General features: G+C 44.1%; 1 protein-coding gene across 3 annotated transcripts in view; it reads left to right on the top strand.

The window, feature by feature from the left end:
• The window catches only part of SH3RF3 (SH3 domain containing ring finger 3), a 572,673-nt gene that overhangs the window by 320,621 nt on the left and 228,902 nt on the right, over positions 1 to 23,150 (top strand). For all 3 annotated transcript variants that reach the window (XM_056556016.1, XM_056556015.1, XM_056556017.1), the window contains one exon: positions 17,977 to 18,072. In XM_056556016.1, coding sequence (XP_056411991.1) covers positions 17,977 to 18,072 — 96 coding nt within the window. The remainder of the gene's footprint in view (positions 1 to 17,976; positions 18,073 to 23,150) is intronic.

The raw sequence follows: 23,150 nt of genomic DNA, 5'->3' as shown, positions 1-23,150 counted from the left end.
GCTGTAATGATAGCACAGTGCCGCAGCGGGGCTCCCCAGCAGCGGGACTGCGGCGATCTGACATCTTGTCCCCTATCCTTTGGAAAGGGGATAAGATGTCTAGGGGCGGAGTACCCCCTTTAAATCCAGATCTAAAGCGAAAAAATTTCCTAAAAAAAATAGTTAACTCTGCATACAAGAAAGCCTGCATGATTACCCAAAATGATTGTTTATCCAAAACTGTTAAACCAGATACTAACAGTAATTGGTCCCTCAATTTTGTGACTACATACACAAGAGAAAACAAACAGATAAGGGACTTGCAATGATCCCTACCTTGGTGATATTCTCCCCAAAAAAAACATCAGTCACATTCAGAAATATTGTGGCACCCAGTAGGCTTAAAGGGTGGTCAACGTGTTTTTTCATTTGTGACTTATCCTATTTGTTTTGTTTCATTTCTATTCTTGTTGTTTCAGCAACTCTATTTTCGTTCTTTGTTGTCTTTTTATTCCCCCACTTTGTTTTCCTATCTTTGCTTCTATTTCCTGTTTCTTGCTGTGCTGAAAACTACAAATCCCAGCATGCCACATGCCTTGCTGGTTTGGGGCGGCTCCTTTTTTTTTTTTTTTTGTTTGTTCCGCCCTTTAACCATCCTACTATTTTCCCGGGTTGGCCCCCTTATACACAGCACACGAATATAATCAGCCTTGGTTGGGATACACTGTCATATACACACAAAAGGGACTACAACTCCCAGCATGTGTCATTCAGGAGTCTTCAGTATAACACCAGCATGCTGCCTCTGTAATCTCCTTGTGGGTTGTAGTTCACCACACCCAACCAGGGTGCCTCCAGGTGTTGCAAAACTACAACTCCCAGCATACCCTGACAGCCTTTGGGCATGCTAGGAGTAGTAGTTTTGCAACAGCTGGAGGCACACTGGTTGGGAAACACTGGTGTAACATGATGTGTATGCTGAATAGGCTAGAACAGTGTTTCCCAACCAGTGTGCCTCCAGCTGTTGCAAATCTACAACTCCCAGAATGCCCAAAGTCTGTCAGGGCATGGTGGGAGTTGTAGTTTTGCAACAGCTGGAGGCACACTGGTTTGTAAACACTGGCTGTATGTATCACACATAACAGGGACTACAACTCCCAGCATGTGTCATTCAGGAGTCCCCCCCCTCCCCCTCACATATAGAAATCATCCCCAGTGTGAGATGTATTCCCCTGGAGTCCATACATCCCCAGCCCGTGCACCTTGTTATCCCCCCCTTCAGATCACACTTATCTTCTCTGTGTTCTTTCTCTTGTGCAGACCTGCGTCCTTAGAATACAGAGCGGGGGAGGGGAGGAGCTGTGTACTCAGCTGGATGATATGAGGGGGCGTGGCTTATTTCTAATGCAGACAGAGAAGAAAAAAAATAGAGCTATGACATCTTGTCCACAACAGACTCAGAACTTTGGACAACAGTAAAAGAAAACCCTCTGAACTACAGAACTTCCTGCCCAACAAAGAGGCAAGAAAAACACACACATGCTGCCAAAACATATAACACATTTATATTGCAAAAAACTAAACTTACAAAGAAGATGCCATATAGTCAAAAAAATTAACCACTGGAGTACCCCTTTAAGACAAAGAAAAAAAAAACCCAGTACACTTTCTTACTATAGTGGGTTGCTATGCATGTGGAATCTCGAGGTGCATATGTTGTATCCATATACCAAATTTATATCTAACAAAACCAGGGAGTATTTCAGCATAACGTCCTTCATTAATTGTTCTTCCCAATACGTGATTTACCTCTTAGAATGCCCTTGCAGCCTTCAATATATTGGGAGAACTATTAGATGTCTATGTGAACGACCCAGTAAACATAGGAGCAACACTGTCAAGGGTTTCATGTTGCATAGTGTCTCCAGACACCTTACCGAATGTCATAATCAAAATTTCAGTTGTGTCACCATCGCCCCCATAGAGGTTGTGCCCAGAAATGATCCCCAAAGGTTCAATACCCTCAGGAAACGGTAAAACTACTGGATTTATAAGCTTCCTACACTCATACCAGTGGGTTTGAACGAACTGATTGAATGTTCCCTGTAATTAATTTTTTTCCATATATATAAATATATATATATATATATTTACATACATACAATTTTCCATGGTTTTTGTCCTGTTTTATCGCATTTACCTATCCGTTGGACCTTTTTTATGCATTTTACTGTATGCATCTAGGTTTTTAATAGCATAGGTTCTTATATGCTAAATCCTACTGTATACTATTTTACTTCATACCTATTTCCCCCATTGTTTTTATGTTACAGTTATTTATTATTCACTGCTGTCCCACTATTTATATTTTGATAATGAGAGTTTTGCACGCCTAACCTTTTAGTACATATGTACATGTAATTTTACGATATGCATACCTCCCCTTTTTTTAAAATATATTTATTCATATATTTTACTTGTGTTTTCCTAATATTATTTGATATGTATATATATTGTTTACACATATAGTGGATATACCTATATGGGTGTGCCCAGGTAGATGTGAATCAGTAAGCTCGGCTTCCTGGTTTCGGCCAGTGACTCCGATCTTATAAGAATGTGATACCCTGGTCTCGTGGGCACTGTGCCTCTGTGATTATGCCCACCGTACCATCACAATACCACGCATGTATGCAGTGCTGCAGAAAACAGTAAACTCTGGATATTAATCTCAGAACACTATATGAGTTTCTTTATTTATATACATTTGTATGAATAGATGCATCATGACAAATAGATGAATGTGTTTTACCCTAGCTTGCTCAATATTGTCTATACAAATTATTGAATTCTTCTGTACTTCCTGTTTACATTATTTGTGCTTGTGGCTCCGCCCACTTGAGTATTTGGCGCCATTTTGTCATTATTTAAACCCCTATGTACCTCTGATGTATAGCTCTGATGAAGAGGGTGTTTCCCTCGAAACGCGTAATCCTGTCTTCTGTCATTTTTTATTTATTTTATTATATCAATAAAGTGGTCCCTGCCGAGAGATCTGTGATTGCACACTCCTGTTTCCATCCAATTCTTGGGACAAGCATCCGCAGTGCCTGGGATCATAGGTCTTCTTCCTCCCCTCCTCATTGCAGTAAAAATATAGGATAGTTAATTTAACCGTTAACTACACCCATTTGTGAGGGTCGGGTTTTTGTTTTCAGTCCCATACAAATATATGGGAAATGTATGTTCTGGTATAACTTCCGTACGGCTGGAGATATTCCAATAATACCTGGTCACATATTACTTATATGTCAAATAAAAATATATGATAGTTAAATTAACCCTTACCTACACCCTTATATAAAAGATGGTTTTTTGCTTCAAGTCCCATGCAAGTATATGGGACTTCCAGTACCTTACTCCACAAGCTCCGCTCTGCACCTCCTTGCAAGCCACACCCCTTCTCATAAAGATATGCCCACTGTTTAAGCCCCACCCCTTTTTTTCCCTCTACCCTTTTTGTGCATCGGTCTGGCTTGCAAATAACGCCCAGTCCCTCAAAGCCACGTCCCCTTCTATTTTCAGCTTACAATATCTTCATCACAAATCAATCCCACCTGAGGACGGGATATGAGGATAGGACAGAAGGACGGGATATAAGGTCGGGATATGAGGACAGGATATGAGGACGGGATATGAGGATTTGATATGAGGTCGGGATATGGGGACAGGATATGAGGATTGATAGTAGGTCGTCAGGATATGAGGATGGGATATGAAGTCGGGATATGAGGACAGGATATGAGGTTGGGATATGAGGTCGGGATAGGAGTTTAGGATATGAGGACGGGATAGGAGGTCGAGATAGAAGGTTGGGATATGAGGACGGGATATGAGGTCGAGATAGGAGGTTGGGATAGGAGGTTGGGATAGGAGGATGGGATAGGAGGTCAGGAAATGGAGGATGGGATAGGAGGTTGAGATATGAGGACAGGACATGGGGATGGGATAGGGGGTTGGGATATGACAACAATATATGAGGACGGGATATGAGGTCCAGATAGGAGGTCAGGATAAGAGGTGGGGATAGGAGGATGGGATAGGAGGTCGGAATATGAGGATGGGATATTAGGTTGAGATATGAGGACAGGACATGGGGATGGGATAGAGGGTTGGGATATGACAACAATGTATGAGGACGGGATATGAAGTCAAAAGCTTCCTCCTTTGTTTATTTTCCTCCCCGACAAGGATTAGGAAGGAAAAACCAGGCAACGCCGGGTACTCAGCTAGTGCATATATAAATATGGGTTCATGCTTGAAAATTGCTGAGTGAGTCAGCTGAAACGTCGCTTTCTTTGGATGGAATAAAGCTACACTTTTTTTCACCATAACCTTACTGTGATTGCTGCAAATATTTTCTTTTTGTACTTCAAGAGTCCTGGACCAAGACTGTTCTGTTTGCTGGCACCTACTCCTATGCATTTCTGGTAGTGCTGTTTCTCAACTTTGGATAAATATGGGTTCTGCTATGTCTTACCTAACATAGTAACATAGTTTATAAGGTTGAAAAAAGACCAGAGTCGATCTAGTTCAACCTTTGTCCCTAATGAGTCCCTACTGAGTTGATCTTGGGGAAGGCAAAAAACCCTCATACTAAAGGTAAAAATTCCTTCCCGACTCCAATATGGCAGCCAGAATAAATTTCTGGATCAACATGCTGTCCCTAAATATCTAGTATACATAACCAGCGATGTTATTATTCTCCAAAAAAGCATCCAGACCCCTTTTGAACTTTTTTACAGAGTTCACCATGACCACCTCCTCCGGGAGAGAATTCCACAGTCTCACTGCTCTTACAGTAAAGAACCCCCATCTGTGGTGGTGTAGAAACCTTCTTTCCTCTAGAGGTAGAGGATGCCCCCTTGTTATAGATACAGTCCTGAGTGTAAATAGATCATTGGAGAGATCTCTGTACGGCCCCCTGATATATTTATACATAGTTATTAGGTCTCCCCTAAGCCTTCTTTTTTCTAAACTAAATAACCCTAATTTGGATCTTTCTGGGTACTGTAGTCCTCCCATTCCCCATATAACTCTGGTTGCCCGTCTTTGAACCCTCTCCAGCTCCACTATATCTTTCTTGTACACTGGTGCCCAGTACTGTACACAGTATTCTATGTGTGGTCTGACTAGTGATTTGTACAGCGGTAGAATTATTTCCTTGTCGTGGGCATCTATGCCCCTATTGATGCACCCCATGATTTTATTTGCCTTGGCAGACAAGGAAATGCCCGACACTGGTCACTACAGCTAAGTTTACTATTAACTAATGTGACACTCACCAGAGGAAGCAGGAGGTGGATCTGCTGGGCCCACGTGGAAGGTGTAGAGAGCCGTACCAGGGAGAAGAATCTAAGATGCCGCTGGTCTTCACCAGAGCCCGCCGCAAAGCAGGATGGATTTGCTGCGGCAGGCAACTTCCAGGTCGCTACCTCTGGCACGACTCGTCCACGCGGGTAGCCGATGTCAAGCTTGGCACGTAGAGGTGGAGCTGGAAGGCTGGTAGCAGACTGGCGACCAGGCTGGAATGTAACTCGTAGTCAGGACAAGTAGAAGGTCAGGGGTAGGCGGTACAGATTCGTATTCGGGAAACGTAGCTAGGATTCGGTACACAGATAGATCAGGAATAGTAACATGGGAAAGCTTTCTCAAGGGCAATAAGCACAAAGATCCGGCAGGGAACCAAGGAAGTGACTTCCATAAATAGAGGTGGGAAAAAACAGGGACCAATGAAAAAAGGGCACTGTCCCTTTAAATCTCACAGAGTGGCGCGCGGGCACCCTAAGGGAGAGACGCACGCGCAGCAACACCACAGGAAGGCGCACAGGAGGTGCACCGTGACATCTCCAGAGACGTGGCTCCCGTGCGAGCAGGAAGAGGAAGCTGCACGCCGGAGAAGCCCCGGGGAGAGACGCTGGAGGACAGAGGTGAGTAGCGGGGAGGGGACTGCAGAGTCACCGGCATGAGGGAACGGGGAAGAAGCCGCAGGCGGCCCCGAGCAGGGCAGCGGGAAGCGCCCCCGGGCCGTGACAGTACCCCCCCCCCCCTTTGACCCCCTCTTCTTTTTGAGTTGTAGGAACTTTAGGATCAAGTCCTTGTCCAGGATGTTGTCTTCGGGTTCCCAAGACCTCTCCTCCGGACCAAATCCCTTCCAGTCAACCATAAAAAAATGTCTTCCCTTGGAGTATTTGGAGGAAAGGATCTGTTGCACTTCAAAAATGTCAGAGGCACCAGAAACCGGAGATGGAGTAATAGACTTGGTGGAAAACCGATTAAGGACCAAAGGTTTAAGGAGAGAGACATGGAAGGTGTTTGGTATACGAAGAGAACGAGGCAGGAGCAACTTGTAAGCCACCGGGTTGACACGGCGTAGGACTTTGAAGGGGCCCAAGAAACGAGGTCCAAGTTTATAACTGGGCTGTTTAAGGCGGACATATTTAGCGGAGAGCCACACCTTGTCACCAGGAAGGAAAACTGGCGGAGGTCTCCTCTTCTTATCTGCCTGGTGTTTCATACGGGAAGAGGCACAGGCTAAAGATCATTGAGTGTCCTTCCAAATAGTCTGAAAATCACGAACCAGGGTATCAACCGCAGGGACCTCGGAGAGAACGGGCAGCGGGAGGGGTGGGCAAGGATGCTGTCCATAGACAATGAAGAAAGGAGAGCTGCCGGTGGAACCAGAATCATGATGATTATAGGAGAATTCGGCCCAGGGTAGGAGAGAGGACCAATCGTCTTGTCATGCAGAGACAAAATGGCGAAGATAGGCTCCAAGGATCTGGTTCACCTGTTCCACTTGGCCGTTGGTTTGAGGATGGTACACAGAGGAGAAATCCAGCTTGACCTTAAGGCGGGTACCCAGGGCACGCCAGAACTTGGAGACAAATTGGACCCCCCTGTCTGACACAATATGAAGGGTGGAGACCATGGAGCCGGAAGATGTGAAGAAAGAATAAGCCTGCTAGCTGGGAAGCTGATGGTAAACTGGAAAGAGGAACAAAGTGAGCCATTTTAGAGAACCGGTCCACAACAACCCAGATTACAGTGCAGTTGGAGGAAGGTGGTAAGTCAGTGATAAAATCCATGGCTATATGGTCCCAAGGAGATTCCGGGATAGGGAGAGGTTGCAGAAGGCCAGCGGACTTCAGACGAGATGTTTTATCCCGGGCACAGATCACACAAGAGTGAACAAAATTGGAGACATCGCGGGCAAGGCTGGGCCACCAATAATGACGGGATATGAGAGAGATGGATTTTTGGATTTCTGGATGTCCAGCCAAGAGAGAAGAGTGACCCCAGTTCAAGATCTTAGTTCTCAGGTGAGGGGGTACAAAAGTCTTTCCTGTAGGTACCTGTAGGGGAGTAGCAAGTGCTGCTGGAATTAGGCGATCAGGAGGGATGATGTGTTGTGGCTGCGTGTCTTATCAGAGACTCTGGAGAGAGCATCAGCTCTGAGGTTCTTGTGGGCTGGACGGAAGCGGATTAGGAAATTAAATCGGGAGAACAAGGACCACCTGGTTTGCCGAGGGTTCAGCTGTTGCACGGATTGTAGGTAAAGAAGATTTTTGTGGTCAGTGTAGATAGTAATTGGGAGAACAGTCCCTTCCAACCAGTGCCGCCACTCTTCCAGAGCTAACTTAATAGCCAAGAGCTCCCGGTCCCCTATGATGTAATTCTTCTCAGCTGGAGAAAAGGTTTTCGAGAAGAAACCGCAAGTGGAAAGTTTGCCATTGGAGGATTGTTGCGTCAAGACTGCTCCAGCTCCAACTGAGAAGGCATCCACTTCCAGGAAAAAAGGCCGGGTCGGGTCAAGACTGGAGCTGAGGCAAAGGCAGACTTGAGATGAGAGAAAGCTTCCACTCCAGGAGGGGGCCAAGACTTGGAGTCCGCTTCCCTTTTTGGTTAAAGCCACAAGAGGTGCCACCAAGGTGGAAAAGTGCGGGATGAACTAATAATAGTTTGCGAAGCCTAAAAAGCGTTGGATGGCTTTAAGTCCAGAAGGTTGAGGCCAGTTCAGAACTGCAGACAACTTATTAGGGTTCATACTAAGTCCTTGGCTAGAGACGACATAACCAAGAAATGGGAGGCTAGTTTTCTCGAGCTTGGCATAAAGATGGTTGCTTCTCAGACGGCGTAGAACTTGGCGTACCTGGGCCCGATGAACCTCCAGACTAGGAGAGAAGATTAGAATGTCATCCAGATAGACTACGACACAAGAGTATAGAAGGTCCCGAAAAATGTCATTGACGAATTCCTGCAAGACTGCCGGGGCATTGCACAGACCGAAAGGCATTACTGGGTACTCGCAGTGTCCATCTCGGGTATTAAAAGTTGTCTTCCATTCGTCGCCCTTTCTGATCCTAATCAAGTTATAGGCTCCGCGAAGATCCAGCTAGGAAAAGATCTTGGCTCCATGCAACCGATCAAAGAGCTCGGAAATGAGTGGAAGAGGGTACCGATTTTTTATTGTCATTTTATTTAAACCACGATAGTCTATGCATGGACGAAGTTTCCACAAAGAAGGATCCGGCTCCTGCTGGGGAAGAGGATTTTCGGATAAAACCCCTGTAAGTTCTCTCGGATGTATTCCGACATAGCCTTGGTCTCTGGAGAGGACAATGGATAAATCCTTCCCTGAGGGGGGGAAGTGCCCGGCAGAAGGTCAATGGGACAGTCATAGGAACGGTGTGGAGGAAGGCATACTGCTTGTCGCTCACAGAACACGTCGGCATACTCTTGATAGGGCGCAGGAAGACCAGGTAGGGAAGGACTTGGAGACGGCAATCTGGGTTGGACAGGTTTCAGGCAACGGGTCTGACAGTCCGGACCCCAACGTGTGATTTCTCCGGAGCGCCAATCCAGGAGAGAAGCATGAAGCTGCAGCCAAGGAAGCCCCAGGAGGACACGAGAAGTTCAGCGTGGTAACACGTAAAAAACTATGACTTCCTTAAATAGAGGTGGGGAAAAACAGGGACCAATGGAAAAAGGGCACTGTCCCTTTAAATCTCACAGAGTGGCACGCGCGCCCCCTAAGGGAGAGACGCGCGCGCAGCAACACCACAGGAAGGCACACAGGAGGTGCGCCGTGACATCTCCAGGGACGCGGCTCCCGTGCGAGCAGGAAGAGGAAGCTGCACGCCTGAGAAGCCCCGGGGAGAGATGCCGGAGGACAGAGGTGAGTAGCGGGGAGGGGACTGCAGAGTCACCGGCATGAGGGAACGGGGAAGAAGCCGCAGGTGGCCCAGAGCAGGGCAGCGGGACGCAGCGCGGGCCGTGACAACTAAGACCCCTAAGTCCTTTTCCACGTCAGTCGTCCAAAGTGTGCTCCCATTTGATATATAACCCTGTCTCAGATTTTTCCTCCCCATGTGCATTACCTTACATTTATCAGTGTTGAACCTCATCTGCCACTTCTCAGCCCAACCCCCCAACCTATCCAGATCCATTTGTAACAGTGCACTGTCCTCTATTGTGTTTACCGCTTTACAGAGTTTAGTATGATCTGCAAAGATTGCTACTTTACAATTCAACCCCTCTACAAGGTCATTAATAAATATATTAAATAGAACAGGACCCAAGACTGACCCCTGTGGTACCCCACTAGTAACAGTCACCTAATCAGAATAAGTGCCATTAATAACCACCCTCTGTTTCCTATCGCTGAGCCAGTTACTTACCCACTTACACACATTCTTATTTTACGCACCAATCTTTTATGTGGCACTGTATCAAATGCTTTGGAAAAATCCAGATATACGACATCCAGCGATTGCCCTTGGTCCAGTCTGGAGCTCACCTCCTCATAAAAGCTGATCAGGTTAGTTTGACAGGACCGATCCCTCATAAAGCCATGCTGATATGGAGTCATACATTTATTTGTATCAATGTACTCCAAAATAGCATCTCTTAGAAAACCCTCAAACAATTGACATACAACGGAGGTTAAACTAACAGGTCTGTAATTTCCTGGGTCACCTTTTGTCCCCTTTTTAAATATTGGCACCACATTTACCATGCGCCAGTCCTGGGGAACAGTCCCTGTTACTATAGAGTCCCTGGAAATTAAAAATAGAGGTCTGTCTATTACAATACTTAATTCCTTTAGAACTCGGGGGTGAATGCCATCTGGACCTGGTGATTTGTCTATTTTGATTTTTTGTAGGCGGCACTGTACTTCTTCCTGGGTTAGACATGTGACCTGTACTGGGGAGTTTACCTTATCACACTGTATTTCACCTGGCATTTCATTTTCCTCGGTGCCTTACCATTTGGGATTTATCCTCTAACCACAAGGACACAATACCTCATAATGAAGCTCCATACTGGTTGGTCCATAACTACATCCCACAGAATGTTAGGGAAAGTTTAAACATTATAAATACAAAGCATCAAATGTATGTTTCCTCGAAGCCTGGATCTTTGTGGACTGCACATGGTAAATCTGGAACAAACCTAATTTAGTAGAAATAATAAATCCTTTAATGCTTTAATGACACCCTGCTGTAAAGAAGACTTTAATCCCGTACACAGTAATGTTGTGCTTGTTATATGCAGCCACAGGTAGGCTTTCCTGTTAGTGCTAGCAGGATGCCTCAAATAGAGACATTTTTAACCCCTTCCAACTTTTTGTAATCTTATGAAAGAAATTAATAGAGCGATAACATTTTCAGACTCTTTATGCAAGACGCTGTGTTATTGAGCAGTAGGGCACTGCAAAAGTAGTGGAAAGGTATTATCTGCCATTGTATTCATCACTAGTGTTGAGCGGCATAGGCCATATTCGAATTCGCGAATATTCGCGAATATATGGACGAATATTCGTCATATATTCGCGAATATTCGCATATTCGTTATATTATCGTTTTATTTTCGCATATGCGAAGAATTCGCGTATGCGAAAATTAACATATGTGAAAATTAACATATACAAAATTAACACACGCGAAAATTCGCATATGCGAAAATTAGCATATGCTAATTTTCGCATATGCGAAATTTTGCACGCCAGTCTCACACAGTAGTATTACAGCCTTCTTTACACCACACAAGCTGGAAGCAGAGAGGGGTGATCACTGTGATGTGTACTGTGAAGAAAAAAGAAAAAAAAAAAAAAAACGAATATTTGTAATTACGAATATATAGCGCTATATTCGCGAAATTCGCGAATTCGCGAATATGCGATATTCGCGAATAATATTCGAATTGCGAATATTCGCAAGCAACACTATTCATCACCATAATAAATACTTTCAGAGATGTGGAAATCCTATCTCCCAACGCCCAGGACATGCAGTTCCGGGCACCGGGCAAGTGAATTTGAGGGCTTGTTTTTTTTGCGTGACCATTTGTACTTTGTAATGACTCCTCTCATTTTACCATAAAATGTAAGACGAACCCAAAAAATTATTTTTTAAGTGAGGAAATTTAAATGAAAACCATTTTCACACTGTGCACATTACGGCAAAAATAAAATTTTATTTATTCTGTGGGTCAATACGATTAACCCCTTAATGACAATGGACGTAAATGTACATCATGGTGCCGTGGTACTTAATTCACCATGATGTACATTTATGCTCCGCCATGACCGCGAGCACCGGTCCGGTGCTCGTGTCATGCACGGCAGGCTCTGGCTGCTATCAGCAGCCAGGGACCCACCGGTAATGGCGGACATCCACGATCGCACGGATGTCCGCCATTAACTCCTCAGATGCCGTGATCAATACAGATCACGGCATCTGCGGCAGTGCGGTACTTTGAATGGATGATCGGATCGCCCGCAGTGCTGCCGCGGGGATCCGATCATCCAGCATGGCAGCCAGAGGTCCCCTCACCTGTCTCCGAGCAGACCAGAGCAGATCACCGATAACTCTGATCAGTGCTATGCTCTATGCATCAAATGATTGCTATGAATAGTCCCCTATGGGACTATTAAAGTTGGGACTATTAAAGTGTAAAAAAAAAAGTAAAAAAAATTTAAAATAAAAAAGTTAAAAAATTTCAAAAATCCCCTCCTCCAATAAAAATGTCAAATGTCTGTTTTTCACATTTTACCCCCAAAATAGCATAAAAAAAATTATTAATACACATATTTGGTATCGCCGCGTGCGTAAAAGTGTGAACTATTAAAATATATTGTTAATTATCCCGTACAGTGAACGGCGTAAACGTAAAATTTTTCATTTTAATCGCATTGACCCTCAGAATAAAGAAAACATGTGATTTTTACCGGAAAGTGTACAGCGTGAAAACAAAACCTTCCAAAACTTGCTAAATTGCAGTTTTCTTTTCAATTTTCCCAAATAAATAATATTTGTTTGGTTGTGCCGTACATTTTATGGTAAAATAAGTGATGTCATTACAAAGTACAATTGGTGATGCAAAAAACAAGCCCTCTTATGTGTCTGTGGATGGAAATATAAGAGTAATGATTTTTAGAAGGCGAGGGGGAAAAAATGGAAATGCAAAAATAAAATTGGTCTGGTCCTTAAGGCCAAAATGTACCTGGTCCTTAAGGGGTTAAAATGATAACCATCTTTACATATTTTTCTATTATTGTGTGACTTTTAAAAAATAATAAAGTTTTTGACAAAATCAGTATGTTTAACCTCTTAACGACCAAGGACATATATTTACATCCTTGGCCGGCTCCCGCGATATAACGCGGGTCACGTGGTGACCCCATGTCATATCGGGTCGGTCCCGGCATGTAACTCATGCCGGGACCCAGGGCTGATAGCGTGCAGCAGAGATTGCGGTGCTGCCCGCTATTAACCCTTTAGACGTGGCGTTCAAAGTTGAACGCTGCGTCTAAAACGAAAGGAAAAGCTTTCTGGCTGCTTAGTGGGGCTGATCGGGACAACCTATGAAAATGCGGTGTCCCGATCAACTAGGATGCGAGCGGAGGTCCTCTTACCTTCCTCCGGCGTGTCCGTTCAACGATTGATTGCTCCAAGCCTAAGATGCAGGCGTGAGCAATTGACCGCCGATAACACTGATAAATGCAAAGCTATGGCTTTGCAGTGATCAGTGTATAAGATCAGTGTGTGCAGTGTTATAGCCCCCAATGGGAGCTATAACACTGCAAAAAAAAAGTGTAAAAAAAAGTTAATACATGTGATTTAACCCTTTCCCTAATAAAAGTCCAAATCCCCCCCCTTTTCCCATAATTTAAAAAAAAAATAAATATAAACATATGTGGTATCGCCACGTGCGTAAATGTCCGAACTATAAAAATATATCATTAATTAAACCGCACGGTCAATGGCGTACACGCAAAAAAAATTCAAAGTCCAAAATAACATATTTTTGGTCACTTTTTATATCATGAAAAAATGAATAAAAGCGAACAAAAAGTCTGATCAAGACAAAAAATGGTACCTCTAAAAACTTCAGATCATGGCGCAAAAAATTAGCCCTCATATCACCCCATACGCGGTAAAATAAAAAAGTTATAGGGTTCAGAACATGACAATTTTAAACTTATACATTTTCCTGCATGTAGTTATGATTTTTTCCAGAAGTATGACAAAATCAAACATATATAAGAAGGGTACCATTTTAACCGTATGGACCTACAGAATAAAGATAAGGTGTCATTTTTACTGAAAAATGTACTGCGTAGAAACGTAAACCCCCAAAAATTACAAAATTGCATTGTTTCTTCAATTTCGTTGCACAATGATTTTTTTTTTTCCGTTTTGCCGTAGATTTTTGGGTAAAATGACTGATGTCACTGCAAAGTAGAATTGGTGGCACAAAAAATAAGCCATCATATATTTTTTACCCAAATATCCATGGTAAAATGAGGGTGCGTGTGTGCGCGTGTATACCCCGATACACCCCCAGGAAAGGCAGGGGGAGAGAGGCCATCGCTGCCTGCTTCTCTCCCCCTGCCTTTCCTGGGGTCTAGAGCGCTGCTGCCGGCCCTTCTCTCCCCCTGGCTATCGGCGCCACTGCCCGTTCTGTCCCCCTGACTATCAGTGCCAGCGCCGATAGCCAGGGGGAGAGAAGCGGCGCTGACAGCCAGGGGGAGAGAAGGGGCAGCGGCACCCATTGCCGGCGCCGCTGCCCCGTTGCCTCCCCCCATCCCCGGTGGCATAATTACCTGGGTCGGGTCCGCGCTGCTGCAGGCCTCCGGCGCGCGTCCCCTGCGTCGTTGCTATGCACGGCGCGGCGCACTGACGTCATGCGGCGCGCCGTGCAGCACATAGCAACGACGCCGGGGACGCACGCCGGAGGCCTGCAGCAGCGCGGACCCGACCCAGGTAATTATGCCACCGGGGATGGGGGGAGGCAACGGGGCAGCGGCGCCGGCAATGGGTGCCGCTGCCCTTTCTCTCCCCCTGGCTATCGGCGCCGGCAATGGGGCGCCGGCACCGATAGTCAGGGGGACAGAACGGGCAGCGGCGCCGATAGCCAGGGGGAGAGAAGGGCCGGCAGCAGCGCTCTAGACCCCAGGAAAGGCAGGGGGAGAGAAGCGGGCAGCGACGGCCTCTCTCCCCCTGCCTTTCCTGGGGGTGTATCGGCGTATAACACGCACATAGACTTTAGGCTAAAAATTTTAGCCTAAAAAGTGCGTGTTATACGCCGATAAATACGGTATTCAAACAAGAGGTGTGGGGATATGTTGAGGATATGTTGAGGCCAATGAAAGACTGTTATAGGCCTGTCTGAAGAGATGTGTTTTTAGACCACATTTAAAACTATGGATGTTGTTGTTGAGGCAGAGGGATTGAGGGATAGCATTCCAGAGAACCGGTGCAGCACGAATGAAGTCTTGGAGATGGGAGTGAGAAGTTCGGATTATAGAAGATGTTATTGTGAGATCATTAGCAGATCGGAGAGAACGTGTAGGATGGTAGACAGAGATGAGAGAGGAGATGTAGGGAGGTGCAGCATTGTGGAGAGCTTTGTGTGTGAGACTGAGGATTTTGTACTGTATTCTGGACTGAATTGATAACCAGTGTAGTGACTGGCACAGGGAGGAGGCGTCGGTGTAGTGGCTGGAGAGGAAGATGAGTCTGGCTGCGGCATTAAGGATGGACTGGAGAGGAGAGAGTTTGGAGAAAGGAAGGCCTATTAGTAAAGAGTTACAGTAGTCAAGGCAGGAGTGAATCAAAGCAATAATGATAGTTTTAGCAGTTTCAGTAGTGAGAAACGGGGGGATTCTGGAAATGTTTTTGAGATGCAGGTGACAAGAACGTGAAAGAGACTGAATATTGGGAGTGAAAGACAGATCAGAGTCAAGTATAACTCCAAGACAGCGAGCCTGCTGCCCGGGAGTTATGGTAGTACCACATACCAAGATGGAAATGTCAGGGTTAGGTACAGTATCAGTTGATGGAGAAAAAACAAGAAGTTCTGTTTTAGAAAGATTTAGTTTCAGATATAAAGAGGACATGATGTCTGAGATGGCAGAGAGACAGTCACTGGTATTCTGTAGGAGTGCAGGGGTAATGTTGGAGGAAGAGGTATAGAGTTGGATGTCATCAGCATAGAGGTGGTACTGGAAACCAAATCTACTGATTGTTTTTCCAATGGGGGATGTGTAGAGTGAAGAGATGACCGATCCCTGGGGAACCCCGACAGCAAGGGCAAGAGGAGAAGATGTAGAGCCAGAAAATGAGACGCTAAAGGAGCGGCCAGAGAGATAGGAGGAAAACCAGGCGAGAGCAGAGTCCTTGAGACCGATGAAGCGGAGACTACTGAGGAGGAGTTGGTGATCCACAGTGTCAAAAGCCGCAGACAGGTCCAAGAGAATCAGTAAAGAGAAATTGCCATTTGATTTGACCGTCAGAAGATCGTTAGTGACTTTGGTTAGGGCCGTTTCTGTGGAGTGAAGGGAGCGGAAACCAGACTGTAAGGGGTCAAGGAGAGAGTTCTCGGAGAGATAGCGGATAAGGCGGGAGTAGACCAAGCGTTCCAGGAGTTTGGAGATAAAAGGGAGATTTGAGACGGGTCGATAGTTGGCTGCACATGACGGGTCCAGAGATGGTTTTTTCAATAGTGGGGTTATGATAGAGTGTTTGAAGGAGGAGGGAAAGACCCCAGAAGAGAGGGAGAGGTTAAAGATTTTAGTTAGGTGACAGCTGATAGTAGGAGAGAGAGACTGGATGAGGTGTGAAGGCATGGGGTCACTAGAGCAGGTAGTGGGGCGGGTGGAGGAGAGGAGCCTGGAAACCTCCTCCTCCGTTACAGGCTCAAAAACTGAGAATGATGAAGAGGAGACGTGGCTGGAAATTGGATCAGAACTTTTAGGGGACTGGGAGAGGATTTCATCACGAATGTCATCGATTTTAGTTTTGAAGTATTTGGCCAGGTCTTCAGCACAGAGATCAGTAATTGGGGTCTGTACTTTAGGCCGAAGGAGAGAGTTGAACGTGTCAAAAAGGCGTTTTGGGTTGTTAGACAGAGAGGAGATGAGTGAGGTAAAATATGTTTGTTTGGCGAGATGAAGAGCGGAGTAATAGGATTTAAGCATGAATTTATAGTGCAGATAGTCTGAAGAAGTCTTAGTTTTCCTCACCAGACGTTCAGCACACCTAGAGCATCGCCTGAGAAAGTGGGTTGTTAGCGTGTGCCAGGGTTGCTGCCGTCTGTGTCGGGAGGTTCGTGTTTTAGGGGGTGCCATTTGATCCAGGGTAGACTTGAGGGTGTCATGGTAATGTTTGGCTGCTAGATTAGGGCAGGAGAGAGAAGAGATTGGTGGTAGTGAAGATTGTAGAATGTCTATAAATTGACTAGTGTTTATGGCACGCAGGTTTCTGTAAGTGTACAAGGTTGGAGTGTCTGGAAGAGGATAGGAGTTACTGATAAAGAAAGAGAGAAGGTTGTGGTTAGAGAGCTCAGAAGGGGAATTAGTGAATTTAGAGACAGAGCAAAGTCTAGAGAAGATCACGTCCTGTGTATTCCCATCCTTGTGTGTGGGAGAGTCAGTAAGCTGTGAAAGGGCAAAGGCGGAGGTTAGAGACAGATGCCGAGACACAGAAGAGGAGATTGGGGTATCAATGGGGATATTAAAATCACCCATGATGAGTGTAGGTGTTTCTGAGGAAAGAAAGTGAGGGAGCCATGTGGCAAAATGATCCAGGAACATTTGGGGAGAATCAGGAGGACGATAGATGACCACCACTCAGAGAGACAATGGGCGGAAGAGCCTGAGGGTGTGGACCTCAAAAGAGGGAAATGTGAGTGAGGGTAATGGGGGAATGACTTGAAAAGTGCATTGTGGGGCTAGAAGCACCCCAACTCCTCCACAATGCCTGGTGTCAGATCTGGGGGTATGGGAAAAGTGAAAGTCACCATAAGATAAAGCAGCGAGAGAAGCAGTGTCAGAAGGTTGTATCCATGTTTCTGTGAGAGCCAGCAGATTAAGAGAATTAGTGAGAATTTGTGAGATTTCCACACAAAGTCCAAAATATACTTAGGCTATGTCCACACGGTGCAATGTCCCCACAGAAAATTTTTGGGTGGACATTCCAAAGACAGTGGACCTCTCGGAAATGTTCCATCTCATAGATGGCAATGAATTTCTGAACGGAGTCAGCAGAAACATTGAACATGTTTTTGCCGACGCCGGAATCAGGATTTCCGTGGCAACAACAGCCATGTAAACAGAGCAGAAGAATCCCATTGACATCAATGAGACTCTGCTGCTGCAGAATGTCTGTACAGAATATTCATGCAGAATTCCGCACGGACATTCTGACATGTGAACATAGCCTTACACATAGTCTGTAACTTAGATTGTAAGCCCACATATGGAAAATGATTAATAATATCTCTTATTCAGCGCTGCAGAATATGTCAGTGCTATAGGAATGGATAAAAAAAATTGTTCAACGTATATTTATTGATGTGCATAAAATGTACCTTCTATTTAAAATGTATTTATTCAGCCAAACCCAATGACATGTCCACATTGTTTTTCAGGATGAAATTCTGACAGTGATCAGACGTGTAGATGATAATTGGGCTGAAGGAATGTTGGGAGACAAGATTGGGATTTTTCCCATTCTCTATGTAGAGGTGAGAGAATTACAGTCATGGACATACACACAGTCATTGGAGGCTAAAAAGATTATAAATCACTGAACGAATAGAAGATAGTGTGACTATTTACGTGAGGAATATTGCGCATTCATTGGGAAATTATAAAGTGTTGTTGGTCAGACAGGAAACATTGCCATTATCAGCTTATAAAGCTGTGTTAAAAAATTCTGAAAAGTAGAACAGATGTTTTGTGTCACACTTATTTAGTTTTGCATTGGCCTTTCACATTTAGGCGTATACACTGTTAGCACATGAAGCAATCCACGGCTCTTGAGGTCATTTACATTAATCATTCTACTTCCATGCTTGGCCTAAGTCATGAGTTTCCAGCAGTGTAATTGATCCTGGTCTACATGACTCAGAATAACATCCAAATGCAGTTTACAGGGATACATGTCTATATGGAAATGACTAACAAATATATATATATATATATATACACACACACCACACACATACATATTTATATATAACATTGAAAGGTTAGGTGAATAACATTGACATACACTGTTACAGTGGCACCTGTCAAGAGTTGGGATATAATAGACAGCCAACTTTAATACTACTGTATTAGGCAGACATCTTTGGGATGTGCTGGAAAAACATGTCCGATCCATAGTTTTATTGTTATAGCAGATCAGTGTATACAGTACAGACTAAAAGTTTGGACACACCTTCTCATTCAAAGAGTTTTCTTTATTTTCATGACTATGAAAATTGTAGATTCAAACTGAAGGCATCAAAACTATGAATTAACACATGTGGAATTATATACATAACAAAAAAAGTGTGAAACAACTGAAAATATGTCATATTCTAGGTGGAAAGTGTCCCCAAGTGCAGTCACTAAAACCATCAAGAGCTACAAAGAAACTGGCTCACATGCAGACCGCCCCAGGAAAGGAAGACCAAGAGTCACCTCTGCTGCAGAGGATAAGTTCATCCGAGTCACCAGCCTCAGAAATCGCAGGTTAACAGCAGCTCAGATTAGAGACCAGGTCAATGCTGCACAGAGTTCTAGCCGCAGACACATCTCTAGAACAACTGTTAAGAGGAGACTGTGTGAATCAGGCCTTCCTGGTAGAATATCTGCTAGGAAACCACTGCTAAGGACAGGCAACAAGCAGAAGAGACTTGTTTGGGCGAAAGAACACAAGGAATGGGCATTAGACCAGTGGAAATCTGTGCTTTGGTCTGATGAGTCCAAATTTGAGATCTTTGGTTCCAACCACCGTGTCTTTGTGCGAAGCAGAAAAGGTGAACGGATGGACTCTACATGCCTGGTTCCCACCGTGAAGCATGGAGGAGGAGGTGTGATGGTGTGGGGGTGCTTTGCTGGTGACACTGTTGGGGATTTATTCAAAATTGAAGGCATACTGAACCAGCATGGCTACCACAGCATCTTGCAGCGGCATGCTATTCCATCTGGTTTGCGTTTAGTTGGGCCATCATTTATTTTTCAACAGGACAATGACCCCAAACACACCTCCAGGCTGTGTAAGGGCTATTTGACCAAGAAGGAGAATGATGGGGTGCTGCGCCAGATGACCTGGCCTCCACAGTCACCGGACCTGAACCCAATCAAGGCAAAAGGGCCAACAAGTGCTAAGCATCTCTGGGAACTCCTTCAAGACTGTTGGAAGACCATTTCAGGTGACTACCTCTTGAAGCTCATCAAGAGAATGCCAAGAATGTGCAAAGCAGTAATCAAGGCAAAAGGTGGCTACTTTGAAGAACCAAGAATATGACATTTTCAATTGTTTCACACTTTTTTGTTATGTCATAGTTTTGATGTCTTCAATGTGAATCTATAATTTTCCTAGTCATGAAAATAAAGAAAACTTTTTGGTCTGTACTGTACGTGCAGTACAATCATGTTTCATAAAACAACTGTATATGCTACGTAAAAATAGGTAGAACAATATGTGAATCCTGCAAGATGCACTCAACTTTATATACAGGATGAGATGGGTATAGTTTATGCAGCAGCAGCATAAGTAAAGACATTTAGTTACTTTTCTTTGTCAAAGAGAAATATCATAATGTGTTCCCAATTTAGACTCACTATTAGAAAATAATGCTTTTATGCAGTTTAGTACATTTTAAAGTAGTCTTCGTGAATTTGGGATGTGCATTTTCCCTGCAACTGTACTTATTTATCTTACCGGTGTCAGACACTGGGACTTTAGAGATGTTTAACATTAGTGATTCACCAAGATCATTTAAAGGACATCTGTCAGCTCTATTTGCTGTTAAGAGCTACATACACTGTTGAATAGCAGTTCGGATATAAAAGCAAACTGTATCTTTCCTGGAGCTGATGGTGGTTGCCAAACTTACAAAATAGCCTTTTTATTTCTCAGCCAAGTGTCAAGAAGGTGCGGACGAACTGCTAGAGTGCCGCAGTCATGCACAGATCTTTGCTTGCCCTCCAAGCTCCACCTTGATTGATGTACAGGACTCCGTATAAAAGTCAAGGGGGGGCTGGGAGGTGAGGGTGAGCGAGGAAGCATACCAGACTGTTGCACTTGAGCTACTTGGCTCTTCCCAATTGACACATGGCTGAGAAAGGAAAAGGAGATTTTATAAGTTTAGCAACAACGCCTTCTTTACCATGAGAACACGCCTTCTTTACCATGAGAACTGTGAACTTATGGAACAGTCTACCTCAGGAACTGGTCACAGCAGGAAAAATTTGCAGCTTTAAAACAGGATTAGATACATTCCTGGAACAAAATAACATTAATGCTTATGAAGAAATATAAAATCCCATCCCTTCCCCAATATCGCGCCACACCCCTACCCTTCAATTCCCTGGTTGAACTTGATGGACATATGTCTTTTTTCGACGGTACTTACTATGTAACTATGTAACAATCTGCTCCAGTTATACTATTTATTTTTATTTTTTGTTAACCTAGACCAGTGTTTCCCAAGCGTGGTCCACAAGACCCCCCAACAGGTCATGTATTCAGGATTTACTTAGTTTTCACATGTGATGTAACTGTGGTGATGCCTGATTCACTGACCAGAGTTATATCATTTGGGAAAGACTGAGGAAATCCTGAATACATGACCTGTTGGGGGGACTTGAGGACCATGCTTTGAAAAAACACTGACCTAGACAATTCCTTTAAAAGGACCTCCCTCTATCATTGAATAGCTTAGGGTGCCCGGCTTAAGCACTTTTTTACAGTTTCTTAATATTATATATACACACCCCTCAATGTAAAACATTCACACCCCTTGGCTGCATAATCTTCCCATCACTTCCATTAGTAAAATGCAGCTCACTCCCATCTAGCTGATTCCCTGAATTGTCAGACAAACTATAAACCTACATCTTATTAAGAAACTGTTAAAAGCTATGGAATAAGAACACCCTAATATACGTAATGATAGCTTTTATTTATTGGATTGGCTATTTAAAACAAGAGATTATTAATCTCAGGGAGCTTTCATTAAATTTAAATTTTAAGATGCCACAGGCATGGACACTATAAGCCGCATATTTCTTTAAACTACTAAAACTGCTGACAGCCCTATACAGATGTCAGTCTGGGTGTATAATGTTACCCAGTGTCTTTGTCACACAGTTTTTACAACTATAAAAAAAAATGTTTGTTGTTGTTCCGGTCACCAACATGGTATGTGTCCAGGAGGTGAGCTTTCTTAGTAAGGTGCCTAGAGCACCCTGTATTAGATTTACCAAGCCCCTCCTCTTGTGCATGATTGACAATCTAGGAAAACCCTAGAACTGTCAATTAAAGCTGAGAGGAGGGGCCAGAGCAGCTGTCAACACCAAAAGCTTTGGGTACCAAAAGTGAAGATTCCACCTCCTGGGCATTTGTCATGTCAGCTGTTTTCCTTGGCCATGTAAGCTGCATGACTAAGACACTATTTATCATTACACTCCCTCCCTGACATCTAAACAGGGCTGTCAGAAACCATTTAAAGTGCCACTGGCACCTCCAAACGAGGTACTGAAGGGCAGGCACCAGCAGATAGGGCATAATGAGATACAACAGATAGTACCTATCTTTACTGTGCCTGCAGCTTGTAAAATGATATCCACTCTGTCTTATACTTCAGTCAACCAGTCGCAGAGGCTGGCCAACTCTCGCATGGGCATGCCTCCTTTTTCCCCTCCTCCCAACCCTGAACCAATCCTAGCCTAGAGCCCTGTAGGTCAATTCTGCAGGTCAGGGTGGGTGGAGGCATACTGCTGCAACTCGGCCTGCCTCTCTGACTGGCCCAAGTACAAGAAAGTGCAGATAAAAGTTTTCAAGCTGGAGGCCAAGTAAGTATAGGTTCCGTCTGTTGTATCTTATTATGCCCTAAATGCTGGTGCCTGCACCTTTGTACCTCGTAACCTTAAAGGGGTATTCCAGGAAAAAACTTTTTTTAATATATATCAACTGGCTCCAGAAAGGTAAACAGATTTGTAAATTACTTCTATTAAAAAATCTTAATCCTTTCAGTACTTATGAGCTTCTGAAGTTAAGGTTGTTCTTTTCTGTCTAAATCCTCTCTGATGACACCTGTCTCGGGAAACAACCAGTTTAGAAGAGGGTTGCTATGGAGATTTGCTTCTAAACTGGGCGTTTCCCAAGACAGGTGTCATCAGAGAGGATTTAGACAGAAAAGAACAACCTTAACTTCAAAAGCTCATAAGTACTGAAAGGATTAAGATTTTTTAATAGAAGTAATTTACAAATCTGTTTAACTTTCTGGAGCTAGTTGATAGATATATATATATATATATATATATATATATATATATATATATATATATATATAAAAGTTTTTTCCTGGAATACCCCTTTAAGAAAGCCCCTAACTTTATGGTTGATAATGGTTTTCTGTATAGTTTATGGGGGGATTGATCATTGGTTTGTGGTGTACATGTGGTGAGGGTGTGATGAGGGCAGATGGAATTACCCTAGGGGCAGATGGCATTAACCCTTTGTATTTGTGACACCAGGGCATGGTTTATCCTCTACACCACCCGAAGATATACCGCTGGATCCTGGGCTAGGCACTGGGGCAAATAA

This window comes from Hyla sarda, chromosome 2 (assembly GCF_029499605.1).
Source record: "Hyla sarda isolate aHylSar1 chromosome 2, aHylSar1.hap1, whole genome shotgun sequence".
NCBI classification, from domain to species: Eukaryota; Metazoa; Chordata; class Amphibia; order Anura; family Hylidae; genus Hyla; species Hyla sarda.
This window is presented reverse-complemented; position numbering and strand designations above follow the sequence as displayed.